Raw genomic sequence first — 15,884 nt, forward strand, 5'->3', positions numbered from 1 at the left:
AACTTTGTGTTGTCAAAGGCTTTCATGGCTGGAATCACAGTGTTGTGTGTTTTCCGGGCTGTATGGCCATGTTCCAGAAGTATTCTCTCCTGATGTTTCGCCCCCATCTATGGTAATACCTCACAACCTCTGAGGATGCCTGCCACAGATGTGGGCGAAACGTCAGGAGAGAATACTTCTGGAACATGGTCATACAGCCCGGAAAACACACAATAACACAAAAGGGAACTTGTAGCCCAAATTTTGTTTTCCACTCACCTTGCCTCATTTGGAAAACTTTACAATCCAGATTATATCTTCCCTTTGTAATCGCCACATGTTGGTCCTACTACTACTGACTTTTCTTCCACAATCACAGACAAATCCTTTTTTTAAAAAAAGAAAAGAAATTAAGATAAATCCATTTGAAAATAGCTTTAGTGTCCACTACCAGCATAATCTCTGAAGATTTACTTGCAATAATAATAATCCTTCATTTAAATACTCCTCGAGAGGACTCAGGGCAGTTTCCAACATGTATGCAAAAAACTTTCAATAGTCAAAACATCATAGAGCAGCATGAACATAACAAACATTAATAAAAACAACATCCTAACAGTTAAAAAACAGTTCAATTAAAATGAACAGTTACAGTTCCATATTAGTATCAAATTGTTCTGTAGTTAAATCTATTATAACACTGATTTACACAATGGTAGTCATATGCACAATTCGATTATTATCGTTTCAATATCATGGAAAGAATACATTTAAACACAAATTATTCAGTCATGAAAAACAAGAATTTCTACAACTTCTTGAATCTACATGGGATTTAACTTTAATTACACAACACTATATAGAAGAAACAGAGTTTGAACTTTAATTTAATATCTTTCCTAAAAAGAAATAATGAGGAATTGTAGAGAACTCACAATTTTGTGAATGTGAACTTAATGTTTAATATTTATTATGGTTGTTTTTCATAATTGAACAATTTGTCTATATGCATTTTTCCCATGATACTGAAATAATAATCAAATTGTACATTTAACTAGCATTGTGTAAATCAGTGTTATAATAGGTATAACTACAGAACAACTTAATACTAATACAGAGTTATATAGGTATCTGATGAACTATATATACAGTTACAGTTCCAATTAGTATATTCCATCAAGGAGTCAAATACCAGTAATCAGGGCTGCGAGGTAGACATAGCAGCCCTTAGAATCGATGACGTCGATTATAAGGAATAAAGACTTGTACATCAGTGTATCATAGGGCCTGGGGGTGAATAGTGTGCAGAGCAGGATCAGCATGTTAACTGAACTAATCTTGCTCAAAGACCTGCAGGAATCACCAGGTTTTCAGTTCAGTGAAAGGGAAGGGACTAAAGAGAGAATATGGTGGAAGAGTAGCCCAAGCCTACTGTTGAGCTGCCAAGTTACTATTGCCTGCTCCACAAAGTGTAGGAAAGAGACTGACTCACAGATGAGCAAGGATGATTCAACTAGATCTGATAAATATCATGTTATATAATGAAAAGACAGGTGTCTAAAAACGTTTTAAGCAAAGCCCTTTGAAAGTTCTATGATGTATTGTTGTATGCTAATGTAATACAGCACAGAGCACTTTGCCAAAGAAGTGCTGCTAAACATGCTATACCAAGTGATGCCAATTTATGCTGTGACCGAAAAACCTGATAAACCCATGGCATTCTTCAGCATCTTTAACCTGTGCACTATTACCACTCTACCCTTAGTAGGTAGTTTGGTTTTATACATGGAATTTCTTTATAGGCATGTACAGCCTACCTTTACATCGCAAAATACTCTGAACAACCTAATTTTTCATCTGTTGTAAGTTATTTCCTCCAGTAAGGCTTTTCATAGAAGTCACCTTTTTTTGGCCATGTGAAGACTGGGGGGCCTTTCCACACAGCTGAATAAAATCCCACATTATTTGCTTTGAACTGGAATATATGGCAGTGTGGACTCAGATAACCCAGTTCAAAGCAGATATTGTGGGATTTTCTGCCTTGATATTCTGGGTTATATGGCTGTATGGAAGGGCCCTGAAGGTCCTTCCAGGTAGGCCCTTTATCCCGGGATCTGATCCCAGGTTTTCTGTTTAAACTGGATTATATGAGTCCACACTGCCAGATAATCTGTGATAACCAGAAAACCTGGGATCAGATCCTGGGATATATGGCCTGTCAGGAAAGGCCCCAAGACAAAGTACAGTAACATTTAAACTCCGTGATTTCTTTGTCTTTTATGAAGCCACATCACAGTCCCCATGTGTCCAAAAGGGAGTGATCTCTGCCTACATTGACATCCTTCCGGATCAGATGAACAGAAATACCTGACACAAAATACAGGCCTGAAACCTCAACACCATTTTTTCCTTTTTTCAATTTTTAAACATATTTTGCTGGAGGAAGCCAATGGCACATCAAAAGTGTCCAATTTTGTTAACCAATAACATCATTGCTCTTTTATGAATTCTATTTTGATTTAATGTATGGCTGACACAGCTACTCCTGAATATGTTAAGATGACATAATTTGCATTATTTTCAAAGATACCTTCTTATTTAGGAAATAATGATATATGATTGTGTCCATCTTTACATTCCTTTTCAGGCTTTAGGGGAGCGATAAGTAGGAAATCTCTTTGAACAGCATTTAAGCCGAAATGTAGGTGTTAATCCCAGCTAGAGGAGACCAGTGAAACAATTGGAACTTGGGAACTCTATACTTGGATAATTTCTGTTTATTCATAGAGTCTGTTGGGACTGAGGCCTAAGTTACGCATTTTGTAAATGTTACATAAGATTTCACATTTGTTATTGCAACATTTGCTGGCTCATACTGGAAAGGCGAGAGATGCTGAAGTCCAGATCATTAACAGTAATTGGAGGAACAGAACTTCTATCTTGGCTGAGCGGATCAAAATCCTCTTTTAGCAGTGAACCTGTCCAATGAGTCAAAGACCAGAAGATTAAAAGAGGAGCCGTTCAGTAAGGAGACAGAGGTGTTGCCTCATAGAGGTTAAACATCAACTAAGCAACTTTGCAGGTGGTATTACTGTCCTAAACCTTCCTAAATGAGATTCCAATCCAGAGCAGGTGAAGAGTTTACTGTCAATCTCACAAGTAAGAATAAATAATCTCATGCTACTAGATGGGGATGCCAGCACAGGCTCTCATGAATTTCCAGTGGGGTATGTACCTTTATTTGGAGGGGGAGGTCTTACTTGGTGATTTACAGTATGTCCAAAGAAGAGATTGAGGCAGTAGGGTGAACCTGCCAAGCAAAAAAACAAAAAACAAAACTTTCCCGTTGTTCCACTGAGGATTCAAACAAACAGATAAGGAAATTCCAGTTAAAACTAGGAAATATTTGATGGTCTAACTATTTGGCAACAGAATATATTGTCTTGGAAGGTAACTTGGGGCCCTTCCACACAGCCCTTTATCCTAGAATATCAAGGCAGAAAATCCTACATTATTTGAGTGTGGACTTAGCCCAGTTCAAAGCAGATGTGGGATTTTATGCCTTGATATTCTGGGATAAAGAGCTGTGTGGAAGGACCCAGGTTCCTCTTTGTTGCAGGTGTTAAAATATTAGCCAATAAATGCCTTGTGGAATGCTGTAACTATAGATCCTGCATAAATAGGGCATAGGATGAGACATTTGAATTCCCTTGTCAGTTCTGATTCTACTTATCAAACGTGGCATATCCATTGAAGGGTGTGTATGTGATCTGCTATTTAATGATTTCTAAAATGTTGCAAAACAAATCTTGAATGCCTGCAGTACCCAATGTGCCAAAACAGCCTAGGGCGGTATATTTTTGACACCATCCTGCAAGTGCTGAGAACCTAACTGGAACTAGAAAGCTGTCCTATCATCTAGTTCCAGAATTTATTTATTTTATTATTTTAGCTCATCCAGAAATCAAGAGGGAAGAGCAGGGAAAAACCTTTCAGAACTATAAAATAACAGATGGCTGTAATTAATTCCTTCACCGTGTTTAGAAACAAGATCATGGTAGTAGTTAAGATATTTAGCTATGCAATCTAACATGTAGGAACACAAGCACTAAGCTTTATAAAGACATCTGGTTGGCCATTACAAGAAAAGAAGGCTGAGTAGGTGGGCTCTTCGCCTGATCTTGCATAACTAAGGATGTTTCATGCTATACTTCAAAGCAATAGCCTAGACCATTTAAGAGTTAGGAACTAAAACTCAGGGCCCTTCCACACAACCATATAACCCAGAATATCAAGGCAGATAAGCCACGAAATCTGCTTTGAACTAGAATATCTGAGTCCACACTGCCATATAATCCAGTTCAATGTGGATTTTATACAGTTGTGTGGAAGGGTCTTCAGGGGCAACTGCAGTATAGTTAATACTAGCAAAAAGAAGTGGTTTCATTGATGCCACCTCTTTAAGTCACACAAGACTCCTCTGAGATTTAAATCAGACAGAATTGTGCGTAGGGTGGGGGCAGGGTTGCCATGTTTATCCAGTCCCTTGTATACAGACATTTTCTGTACAGTTGCCTTAACAGAGCCTATGTCAGGTGCGGGTTATATAATGCCATCCATGTTTTTTCACACAATAAATCAGTCTTCCCACTCTCTCCTAGTGTTTATACTTTGTACACAGTGACACGCCCTGGCCAACCACTGGGTGTGTGGGAGGAAGAAGAAAGAGGAAATGGCAGGAAGCTGAGGAATTTGGCATAACAAATTGAACTAAAAATTTCCCAGACAAAAACTGTCAAAACAAGTCCATTTAATAGCAAAATAGTGCAACACAGCTTGTTCTGACATATTTTTAATACAGCCAAAGATGAAGTCAAAGCCTTAGATGAATAACTAGATAGAGAATTAAAGTTTCTGCTTCAGTTCTTTAAACTTATTTCTGGCAACCTTTTAGTTTCCCAGGAAAATCCCTAAGCAGTTTTTAAACCTGTCAGTTCCATTACTGCAAATGACTTAATTCTCCTGTAAAATTAATATAGTAGTAATACAATGCCCATTCAATATCCCATCCAGACACCTTATCAGCCCATCTGCTGTGTGAAGGGGGGGGGGGGGGGGGCACAAAGGCCCATATACTTTATAACTGCCATGGCTCAATGCTATGAAATCCTGGGAGTTGTAGTTTGGTGTGGCGCCAGCCCTCTTAGGCAGAGATGGCAGAAGACCTTACAACTTGCTCGATTCCATACCACTGACCCACAGCAATCTAAGTGATGTCAAACTCTTGTTGAAGGTTTTCATGGCCGGAATCACTAGGTTGCTGTAAGTTTTCCTGGTTGTATGGCCATGTTCCAGAAACATTCTCTCCTCTGAGAGTACCTGCCATAGATGTAGGAGAGAATGCTTCTGGAACATGGCCATACAGCCCGGAAAACTCACAGTAACCCAGTGATGTCAAACTGCTTTAACCCTATGGTGCAGATACACAACTGGGGAGGGATAAAACATTGCATTACTTAGAAAATGTCAGAAAAGAAATCCTGAGCAAAAAAAGGCCTGCTGCCTTTATTGTGTACACTGTAATGCATCACTGTCAATACAACACAGGCATCAGGCCTTCTTTGAAGAGCATCACCCTGTACACAATACAGTCACCAGGTCTTTTTTTTTAAAAGGAACATCACCATGTTTGCAATACAGGCATCAGTCCTGTCTTGAAAGAGCATCATCATGTATTCAATACAGGCGTCGGTCCTTTTTTGAGGGGCATTACTCTGTACGCCTCAGTCTTTTTTGGAGGCTTTCAAAAAAGGTGGCTGGATGGGTCGGTAGATGGCAAACTTGCTGGAATAAAGCGTAAGGGCCCATTTTGGGATGGTGAAGAACCCGGGGATGAGGCGGAAAAGGAAGGCCAGCTTGGGCATGGCTTCAGTGAGGATGGCCCGGATGGAGACGTAGTTGAAGACCTCTTTGCCGTCGACATCCCGGAAGCCGTAGTGGCGGGCCAGGTCCGGGCTGAGGAGGACCTTGCCGGAATGGCGCATGACGTCGGGGTCGGAGGCCAGAGCCACGATGCACTTCCCACTCACTTCGGGGGACTCTGCCATGGTGGCCAGCCTCTCCCTCAGATCCTTGTAGAAGGGCATGGAGCCTGCTTTGGCCTCCTTCTCCAGGCTCTCGGTGCGGACCAGGCCTGGCCACAGCGCCACGCAGGCCACGCCGAAGGGCCCGAGCTCGACGGCGCAGTCGGCGGCCATCCTGTCGCAGGCGGCCTTGCCCACGCCGTAAGGAACGTCGAACATGTAGCGCAGGCCTCCGGGCGAGGAGACGATGGCGATGAGGCCCTTTCCGGCGGGGACCATGAGGCGGGCGGCGTAGACGGCGCAGAGGTAGTGCCCCCTCAGCCCGGCGTTGTTGACCTGGTCCCAGAGGGCGGTGTCGCTCTCCCAGAAGGGCAGGCCCATCTCCCCCGCGATGGCGCCCACCCCGGAGAAGGCGTTGTTCACCAGCACGTCCAGCCGGCCCCCCTGCTCGGCCTTCACGCGCTCGAACAGCGCCGCCACCTCCTCCTCGCGCGACGAGTCGCACACCGCCGCCACGCACTTTCCGCCGCGGGCACGAGCCTCGCCCGCCGCGCGCTCCAGCGCTTCCTTGCCCCGCGCCGTGATGTACACCGTGGCGCCGGCCGCGCACAGCTGCAGCGCGATGCCCTTCCCGATGCCCCGCGAGGCGCCCGTCACCACACACACACGCCCCGACAGCGGGCGCCCCGGAGCTGCCATCTTGCGCTTCTGCAGTGCTGCCTGCTTGCCTGCCTCCCTCCTCGGCGCCCGGCTTATATACCGCCCTTATGCTTCGCTGCCCGGCCCACCGCTGACAAGGCTTCAGAAGGGAGCCTGGGCAAGCACCAGCAGGCGTACGCATGCGCAGAACACAGCCAACTGTCAGCTGCTCGCTGTAGGAGGGAGCGTTGCCAAGCAGCAGCAAGCAAGCGCATGCGCATAACATACTCTGTCAACCGCTCCTTGCTTTAGAGGCGAGCAGTTGCATGCGTCAACTGCTTGCTTTTGGAGAGAGCCTTGCCCAGCAGGGGCAAATGCGCCCATGCGCATAATATACCACACCAGGCATGGGCAAACTTAGGCCCTCCGGGTGTTTTACACGTCGCTGTTAGGAATTGTGGGAGTTGAAGTCCAAAACACCTGGAGGGCCCAAGTTTGCCCACGCCTACACTGAACTGTCCGCTCAAGGAGGGGCAAACGCGCGCATGCGCACAACACTTACTTTAGGAAGGCGCCTTGTAAGCAGGAGCAAGTGCGCGCTCACACACGCAGTACTCTGTCATTTCTGTGCCAGTGTTTTAGCCTAGTGGTGTATCTACACTGAAGAATTTTATTTAGTGTGCTTTCATGGCCGGATTCACTGGGTTGCTGTGAGTTTTCCGGGCTGTATGGCCATGTTCTAGAAGCATTCTCTCCTGACGTTTCGCCCACATCCATGGCAGGCATCCTCAGAGGTACTGAGGTCTGTTGGAAACTAGGAAAAGTTTGGTTTATATATCTATGGAATTCCCAGGGTGGGAAAAAGATCTGTAGCCTGTTTGAGGCAAGTGTGAATGTTGCAATTGGCCACCTTGATTAGCATTGAATGGCTTTGCAGCTTCAAAGTCTGGCTGATTCCGGCCTGGGGGAGTCCTTTGTCCGGTGGTGTTAGCTGCCCCTGGTTGTTTCATGTCTGGAATTTCCCTGTGAATATCCCAATGAGAGGCCTGGCTTCTCATATGCTTCTGCAAAGATGTTTAGAGTGGCTTGTAGATCTTCTTCTGATACTTACAGAATATCATCAGCGTATTGGAGTTCTGTAGCAGATGTTGTTGTGACCTTGGATTTGCCTTTCAGTCTGCTGAGGTTAAATAGCTTGCCATCTGTCTGATAGATGATTTCCACTCCAGTGGGAGGCATCCTGTCAACAACATGAAGTAACATTGCAATGAATATGTAAAATAAGGTTGGGACAATAACACATCCCTGTTTCACACTTGATTCCACCTTGAATTGATCACTTTGAGAGCCATTGGATATCAACAGGATACCAAAATCCACAAATGCTCAAGTTCCATTACATATAATAGCATACGGAAGTAACACTTCTTTTTAAATACATACTTCCAGTTAATCCACATGTTGGTCAGTTTGCCACCTTGCTTACAAATATGGGAGCTTCCACTTATTCCACCACTTTGGCATCAAAGTTACCACTGCTGTCAAATAAACTTTACCACAACAAGCACCATACGTCTGAATTCAACCACTCCAACTGCACTGCCATAGCATTCTCAGTGGTGTGAGCATGTATCATGAGAACAACTCATTAAACAGTAGTCTATTATATAGTTAAACCTTTGTTTCCAATGCAGTTTGGATCCAGGACCAGTCCAACCCCCTGCCAAGAAGCATGAAATCACATTCAAAGCACCCCCGACAGATGGCCATCCAGCCTCTGCTTAAAAGCCTCCAAAGAAGGAGCCTCCACCACACTCCAGGGTAGAGAGTTCCACTGCTGAACAGCCCTCACAGTGAGGAAGTTCTTCCTGATGTTCAGGTGGAATCTCCTTTCCTGTAGTTTAAAGCTATTGTTCCATGTCCTAGTCTCCAGGGCAGCTTAAAACAAACTTGCTCCCTCCTCCCTATGACTTCCCCTCACATATTTATACATGGCCCTCATCATGTCTCATCTTGGCCTTCTCTACTACAGGCTAAACATGCCCAGCTCTTTAAGCCACTCCTCATAGGGCTTGTTCTCCAGATCCTTCATCATTTTAGTTGCCCTCCTCTGGACGCATCCCAGCTTGTCAACATCTCTTGATGTGATGTCTATTATTATCTATTGTATTACTTTTAATTATGTTATGATATGCTGTTTTATATTTTATTATATTGTATTGCTTTGGGCATGGCCCCATGTTAGCCGCCCCGAGTCCCCGCTGGGGAGATGGTGGCGGGGTATAAATAAAGTATTATTATTATTATTATTATTATTATTATTATTATTATTATTATCTCCCATCAAAAGGGATATCCCTTTCACATCACATCTGCTGAGCAACCCTCTAGGCAGCCTCTGTAGTAAGTACTTCTACAGATCTCATTGTACACTGCCTCTCCAAAAGGCTGAAGGAATGTATGGGAGCATCTTCCCAAGAGTTTTATTTTTTTTATTGGGGGGGGGGGGGGGAGAGGAAGAGGAAGAGATGGTTGCTTTGTTTGGCCGCTATTGAAGAAGAGATATAGTTTGATTCACACCATCAAAAAGGCAGTGCTAGTTGCTTGTTGAGTAGGGCACACACACACACACACACACTGTTCTAAGCCTAGTAGACAGCCTAATTGGAAAAACTCCAGATACTGGGGGTGCGTCCTTCCCTTGTCTCAACATACATTTGTACAGGATGACGCCTAAGTAAGGAAGAGGAGCTGTGGGCTTCTTTTAGCTCATTACATTTGGATTCCACCCTTCCTCCAGGTAAGACGAAGCAGCAAACAACACGGAGATATCTTTGCTTTGTATCTTTCCCACAAGTCTATTAGATGGATTCAAACGTTGTCTTACAGTCCAAAGTCACTCATTCAACTTGATGACTGAAGAACTTGAACTGCGGTCCAAGGCCAAGATGAAGCTTATCTAATCAACAGGAATGATATTAAAACTGCAACCTTCTCATGTTATCGCTACAAAGATCAAAATACAGCAGCAATAGAATACAATCCTGCTGGAAATGTTGGGTCTTCAGTTATGTCTTAAATTCTGACAACTCATTTAACAGTCGAGTCTCTCCCACCTGGTAATTCCACAGTCAATGGAGCAGCCCATGAAAAGGTCCTCTGGATGACTGTCACCAGTCGGGTTCAGGCTAGTTGGAGTAAAAGTCCCTCAGAGGTCCTCAGTGTCCTAAGGGGTAGATTATATGGGAGAAGGCAATTCTGTAGGTAACCTGGACACAAATCACCATGTAGGGCTTTAAAGATTATAACCAACACTTTGCAATTTGCCTAGAAGCAAATTGATAAACCAGTGGAGTGACTTTAATATGGGTGCCATATGCTCACTACTAGATGTTTCTGTGACCAATCTGACTGCCATGTTTTGAACCAATTGGAGTTTCCAAACTTGGTACAGAGGTAGCCCAATGTACAGTGCATTACAGAAGTTCAACCTTGAGGTTACCAGTGTGTGTACTACCATCTTTATGTATTCTAAATAAGTAATAGTCCTACCTTAAGACAATGCCCCTTTTGTCCATAATCAAGTACCAGTATAAATTATAATATTAATTAAATGTTAATCCATAAATTGAAAAATGATCACTATTTGTATCACTGTCTTCCTAAAAGGGAATGCCGTCCATTTAAGAATCTGACTTGATGTTGCATTCTCGTCTCTTTCATCTATATTTTGTTCACAACTATACATGGTCATGCTTAAATTCCAAGTTGAATATAAATATCCCTCCAGTTTTAAAGCAATAGATGCCATTATATTCTTGGTCTGATGTATGTGGAGTAATGCAGAGTCATACCTGCACCAACCTACCTCTTAGGTTTTGCATAATTTCTTTTTTGGGGTGGGGTGGGATGGGTTGAATTCATAATGGCAGTATTATTATGAAGACATTACAAAATTGCTTCAGAAGCTTGCACAACTATGCTGTGGCACATCTCTTCCAAAGCCCAAGAGGCAAATTGTAGTGTGTCAGCAGCTTACAAATGTGTTCTTATTGAAAAAGTATCTAGATAAAATAAAAAAAGGATTTTTCTTATCTTCTTACATGCATGAAATTTCTTCAGCACTCTACTTATGAGCTCAGTTTAATTAGTCTTACACTATAAAATATCACAGAGTTGCTGAAAGTCAATGAGAGTTGTTAGCAGCATCACACTTTGTTGTTTGATGTTATTTTCCATCAGGTCAGCTATGACTTAACAGTGATCCTATGAATGAGAGATTCCCATGACACCCTCTTATTAACAGGCTCACAAAGGCCTTGCAAACTCAGGACAGTGTTTTCGTCAATTGAGTCAATCCAAGTGTGGTGCAGTCTTCTTTTCCTACTGCCTTTCAATTTACTGAATATTACTTGAAGGATATGCTTGCAATGGACCAAATGCTGGGCTCACAAAATTCCATCAGTTGTTCTCCTCATTCATTTTGTGATCCTAGGCCAATTTTTCTGACAATGCTTAGATAGTATAGTTCATGTTCCTTAATTATGACAAGTTATAGGGGAGCAACAATTAGTGGGATCCCTTTTTTCTGGATCATTTGATAGACATATGATATTTAGAAATCTCTGATTTTATTGAATTATATAAATTTAAAAGGTATGCCTACAAGAGGATATCCTCCCCAAATTACCCAAGATATTTTGAAAGGCAGGTGCCCACAGGTGCTTTTCTGTGTCGCAAAACAGTCCTTTGCCACTTTTGCATGCCTCCTAAAAGGCAGCCATCCGTTTTTTCAAAAGCTGTTTGTGTTATTTTATTTACATACAAATATAACTTAGATTATTCTCACTGGTAATACCCAAGCCTTCTTGAAATACCCAAGTCTTCTTGAAAGAAATGCAGGAAAGATGTATTCCACAGCTTTATAAACTTCCACCGCCAGAGAGCTGTCTCCTGCTCTTTTAACAGCAGGTACTGGCATTCTTGCTGTTGAAGGTGCTTCTTTTTGCTACACACTAAGCTTATGAACGCTAGCCTGCATTTATAAGGGAGAAGTGTCATTTCTTGAATCTACTGTGGGAACATTATGTTCAATTAATAGGCTAAACTTAAAATTAAGAGCTTTCTATGTCAACACAAGTTACACAATGGCATGAAATTGCAGTGGTTAGAAACCCTTGGCTCAATAGATACATTATTTGGATCATATGGGTGTGTATGATGTCTTAAATAATAGTTAATTAATACCAGCTTGGTACTGAATTGTAGTCAGAGCAATTGCCAAATTTGTTTATTTAGTGTAACAAACTTATTTAACCCCTACAATCTTGCCCAGAGACCTGGTCCCTAACCTAATTCAATAGGAGTCCATTGTAGCTAACCTAACTCCCCAGCCCAGAGATGTTGAAGTTCAGTGAAACAGTGTCACAACAAAAATGTAAAATGTGCTGTTTTATATTGGTTTGTATGGGCATCTAATTGTTGCCACTGTTGTAAGCCGCCCTGAGTCCCTTCGGGTGAGAAGGGCGGGATATAAATGTGAGAAATAAATAAATAAATAAAATATAAAAATATGTTCTTCTTTCCACCTAGTGCCAAGGAAGCTGTCCTGACCCTAAATCAGTGTCTGTCATCAGTAATGGATTGGATGAGAGCAAATAAATTGAAACTTAATCCAGGCAAGACAGAGGTACTCCTGGTCAGTCAGAAGGAAGACCAGGGAATAAGGTTCAGTCTGGGCTGGAAGGGGTCACATCTCCCCCTGAAGACACAGGTTTGCAGTTTGGAGATCTTCCTGGACTCTGCACTGAACCTGAAGGCCCTGCTGTTGGCGGTGGCCAGAAGGGCTTTTTCACAATTAAAACTTATATGCCAACTGCACCCATTCCTTGAGAAGCTAGATATGGTCACGGTGGAACATGCCTTAGTTACATCCTGTCTGGATTACTGTAACATGCTCTATGTTACAGAGGGGCTGCCTCTGAAGAGTGCCTTGAAACTTAAACTGGACCAAAGAGCTGCAGCCAGGTTGCTCACTGGGGCTGGCGACAGGGAGAGGACAAGCCCCCTCTTGCAGAAGCTCCACTGTCTGCAGTCTGTTTCCAGGCACAATTCAAAGTGCTGGTTATGACCTTTAAAGCCCTATACGGTTCATGCCCAGGCAATTTGGCTGAACACATCCCCTGTATGAACCTGCTCAGGCCCTGAGAACTTCAGGAGAAGCCTTCTCTCAGTCCCACCATCATCTCCAGCTCAGTTTGTAGGAAAGAGAGTGTCCTTCTTTCTCGATGGCTGCCCCTGAACTCTGGAACTCCCTGCCCAGGGAAGCCAGAATGGTCCTCTTCTTGTTATGTTTCCGGCAGCAGGCTAAAACCATTATATTCAGGCAGGTTTTAAAGATGAAGGTGTTTAAGATCATTTCGGGGGGTGCTGTGATTTTTAAGTTTGAATTTGTTTTAATGGTTTTTAACTGGGAAATTTTAATACTGTTTATGTTTAATCTTGTTTTAATCTTCATATATTTGTATATTTTAAATGGTTATGCTGATACTTGCATTTTAAGCTGCTTTGAGTCCCTCTGGGGGAGATAAAGTGAAGTATAAATAAATAAATAATAAAACCTCATGATCGTATTTAAAAACAAAGTATGGATCGTCGATGCTGCAATTCCAGGTGACATCAGAAGCAACAAGAAGCAACTGTAAAAGCTGATGTGATACAAGGATTTAAAGATCGAACTGCAAAGATTCTGGCACAAGCCAGTAAAGGTGGTCCTAGTGGTGATTGGCACACTGGGTGCAGTGCCTAAAGACCTTGGCCATCACTTGGCCAGCACTTGAAAACAAAATTGCCATCTGTCAGCTGCAAAAAGCCACCCTACTCAGATCTACAAGCATTATTCGCCGATACATCACTTAGTCCTAGACACTTGGGAAGTGTCCGATGTCTTATCCAATACAAAAACCAGCAGAGTGATCTTGCTTGCTGTGTACTAATCATGTTGTATATCAAATAATCATAAATAATAATAATAATAACAATAATAATAATAATAGATGCTATAGGCTTAGCCCCTAGTCAACTATGTATTTTTTTTGTCACATACACAGCACAGGATTGAAGCAATTATTCATGGCATCATGATGATCAGGATTGTGCTATAAGACAATATAAGTGCTTCTTTGTGTTGTTTGTTTCTGTATGTACAGTAGAGTCTCGCTTATCCAACCTTCACACATCCAACATTCTGTATTATCCAACGCAGTCTGCCAGATCCACAGCTGTTTCTCTAAACAAGCAAGGATCACAGATTTTTAAAAATCTTCACAGGATGGAACTTTTTACAGATTTAACTTCTGACAACGTTGTTACTGTAAGTTCATTTTATGCAATTCTATACTTATTTGTAGTCATTTTTTAGTAGTCAATGTTTTTGTAGTCAATGTTTTTAATACATTGTGATATTTTGGTGCTAAATTCGTAAATACGGTATTTACTACATAACGTATTGAACTGCTTTTTCTGTCGATTTGTTGTAAAACATGACATTTTGGTGCTTAATTTGTAAAATCATAACGTAGTTTGACTTTTAATAGAATTTTTCTTAATACCTCCTTATTATCCAACATTTTCACTTTCACTGCTGGCCTGTTTACAGTGGATAAGCAAGACTCTACAATATAAACCAGGAGACTGCAGGTGCTTCTTTTGAGTATTTTTACCAGTATTCTACAAGATTATCTGAACATGCCTATCTTCCATGTATGGTTTAATAAAAATTATTATATAAAAAAAGATTATCTGAACATGTCTAACATAGTGGACAGGATCCCAGAGAATCAAATCACACAGAAAGGAGCCATGGCATGAATGTGTTTACAAACACTAACACAATAACTTTTCTTATATTTTTCAAGAGAGTAACATAAACCATCAAAAAAATAAAAAACCCACAAACAATAATATAGAAAATAAGATAAAACAGAAAAATAATATTTAAAAAGAATCCTATATCATTCCCACCCCATTTCTGCCATCGCACCTCTATCATCTAAAAAAACCAAACTGTAGCCCATTTTATTTTATTTTAAAATTATAAACACAAATGACTCCTCATCTCCTCAGACAAAGGTATCTATGATACACTGTCCAGTATCAAACTAGAGCTGAAAGAATGGTTGCCTCCTTCTTCAGGATCCTGGGGTTTGTAGCTTAGGGAGGAGCCTTTAAAATGCTCAGCTAAAGGTCATCACAGGTACACCAGGTCATCACATTAATAGAAAATTGTCAATTTAAGTTCAATATGTTTCTCCCATCTAAATGGACTTCCATAGACTTTGTCTATCTGTTTGAACAGAACTCAAAGGCTTCTTCCATCTAAATGGGCTCTCATACCTTTGGTGTAAACTCTGTCTATTTGAACAAAGCTTAAAGGCTTAAACATATTTTCTTCTATCTTTTTTTGTAGCCTTTTTCGCGTCTCCTTGGTCAATCTGTTTTGTGAATTCTAAAATGTTCATAGATTCTTTTACTATAACCTTAAGGTCTTGTTTAATTCTAGCTGCATTGAGATTCAATTATTGTGTGAATTGTGATTACAATGACAAAATCTGGATTTTTGCTACGCTTATTCACGTGTTTTCTTTTATTCAACACCTTTTAGTATTTTTTTTCATGAATAGCAAAGTAAAAGCAAAATAATGAGAAAAGATATAACTTTTCCTCTACCATGTTTTCTAAAATCAGTTCTTGTAAAATAATACAAATACTGTAAATGACAAGCTGAGAAAATTGCTACACTTTTTGTTTTCACCAGCAGAGGCCATAATTTGTTCATTTGTTGAAAATGGTTTGCAAGTCCTTTATGCAAATTCCAACTGAAAGCAGAAACAGTGACTGCGCTTCTGATATGAAAACAATCTTTTATTCTTCTTTAAAAAAACTACTCCATGTTGATTTACAATTTTTATAGTTCTAAACATGTCATCTTCACCTTTATCTTAGCTTGGTGTTTTTCAAGAAGTGTTATGCAATTAATAATAAAGTGTTTTTTACTTGCGATTCTGTCTTCCCCTTCCTCCAACAAAGAGTTTCATTTCAAAATTCTGAGTGCTCTCAACTAAAAAAGTTCACTCTTGTATCTTTCTGGTAAGATTTAGTCAGAAGTATTTTTGACAAGTAAAA

General features: G+C 41.2%; 1 protein-coding gene across 1 annotated transcript; it reads right to left on the bottom strand.

Annotated features, from left to right (window-relative positions):
- Positions 1-4,769: 4,769 nt before the first annotated feature.
- Positions 4,770-6,916, bottom strand: dhrs1 (dehydrogenase/reductase 1). Its single transcript, XM_003215603.4, has one exon. It carries the CDS (start codon positions 6,759-6,761, stop codon positions 5,763-5,765), a length of 999 nt encoding a protein of 332 aa, XP_003215651.1. The 5' UTR covers positions 6,762-6,916; the 3' UTR covers positions 4,770-5,762.
- Positions 6,917-15,884: the final 8,968 nt, after the last annotated feature.

Source organism: Anolis carolinensis, chromosome 1, assembly GCF_035594765.1.
Source record: "Anolis carolinensis isolate JA03-04 chromosome 1, rAnoCar3.1.pri, whole genome shotgun sequence".
In the NCBI taxonomy this organism is placed as follows: domain Eukaryota; kingdom Metazoa; phylum Chordata; class Lepidosauria; order Squamata; family Dactyloidae; genus Anolis; species Anolis carolinensis.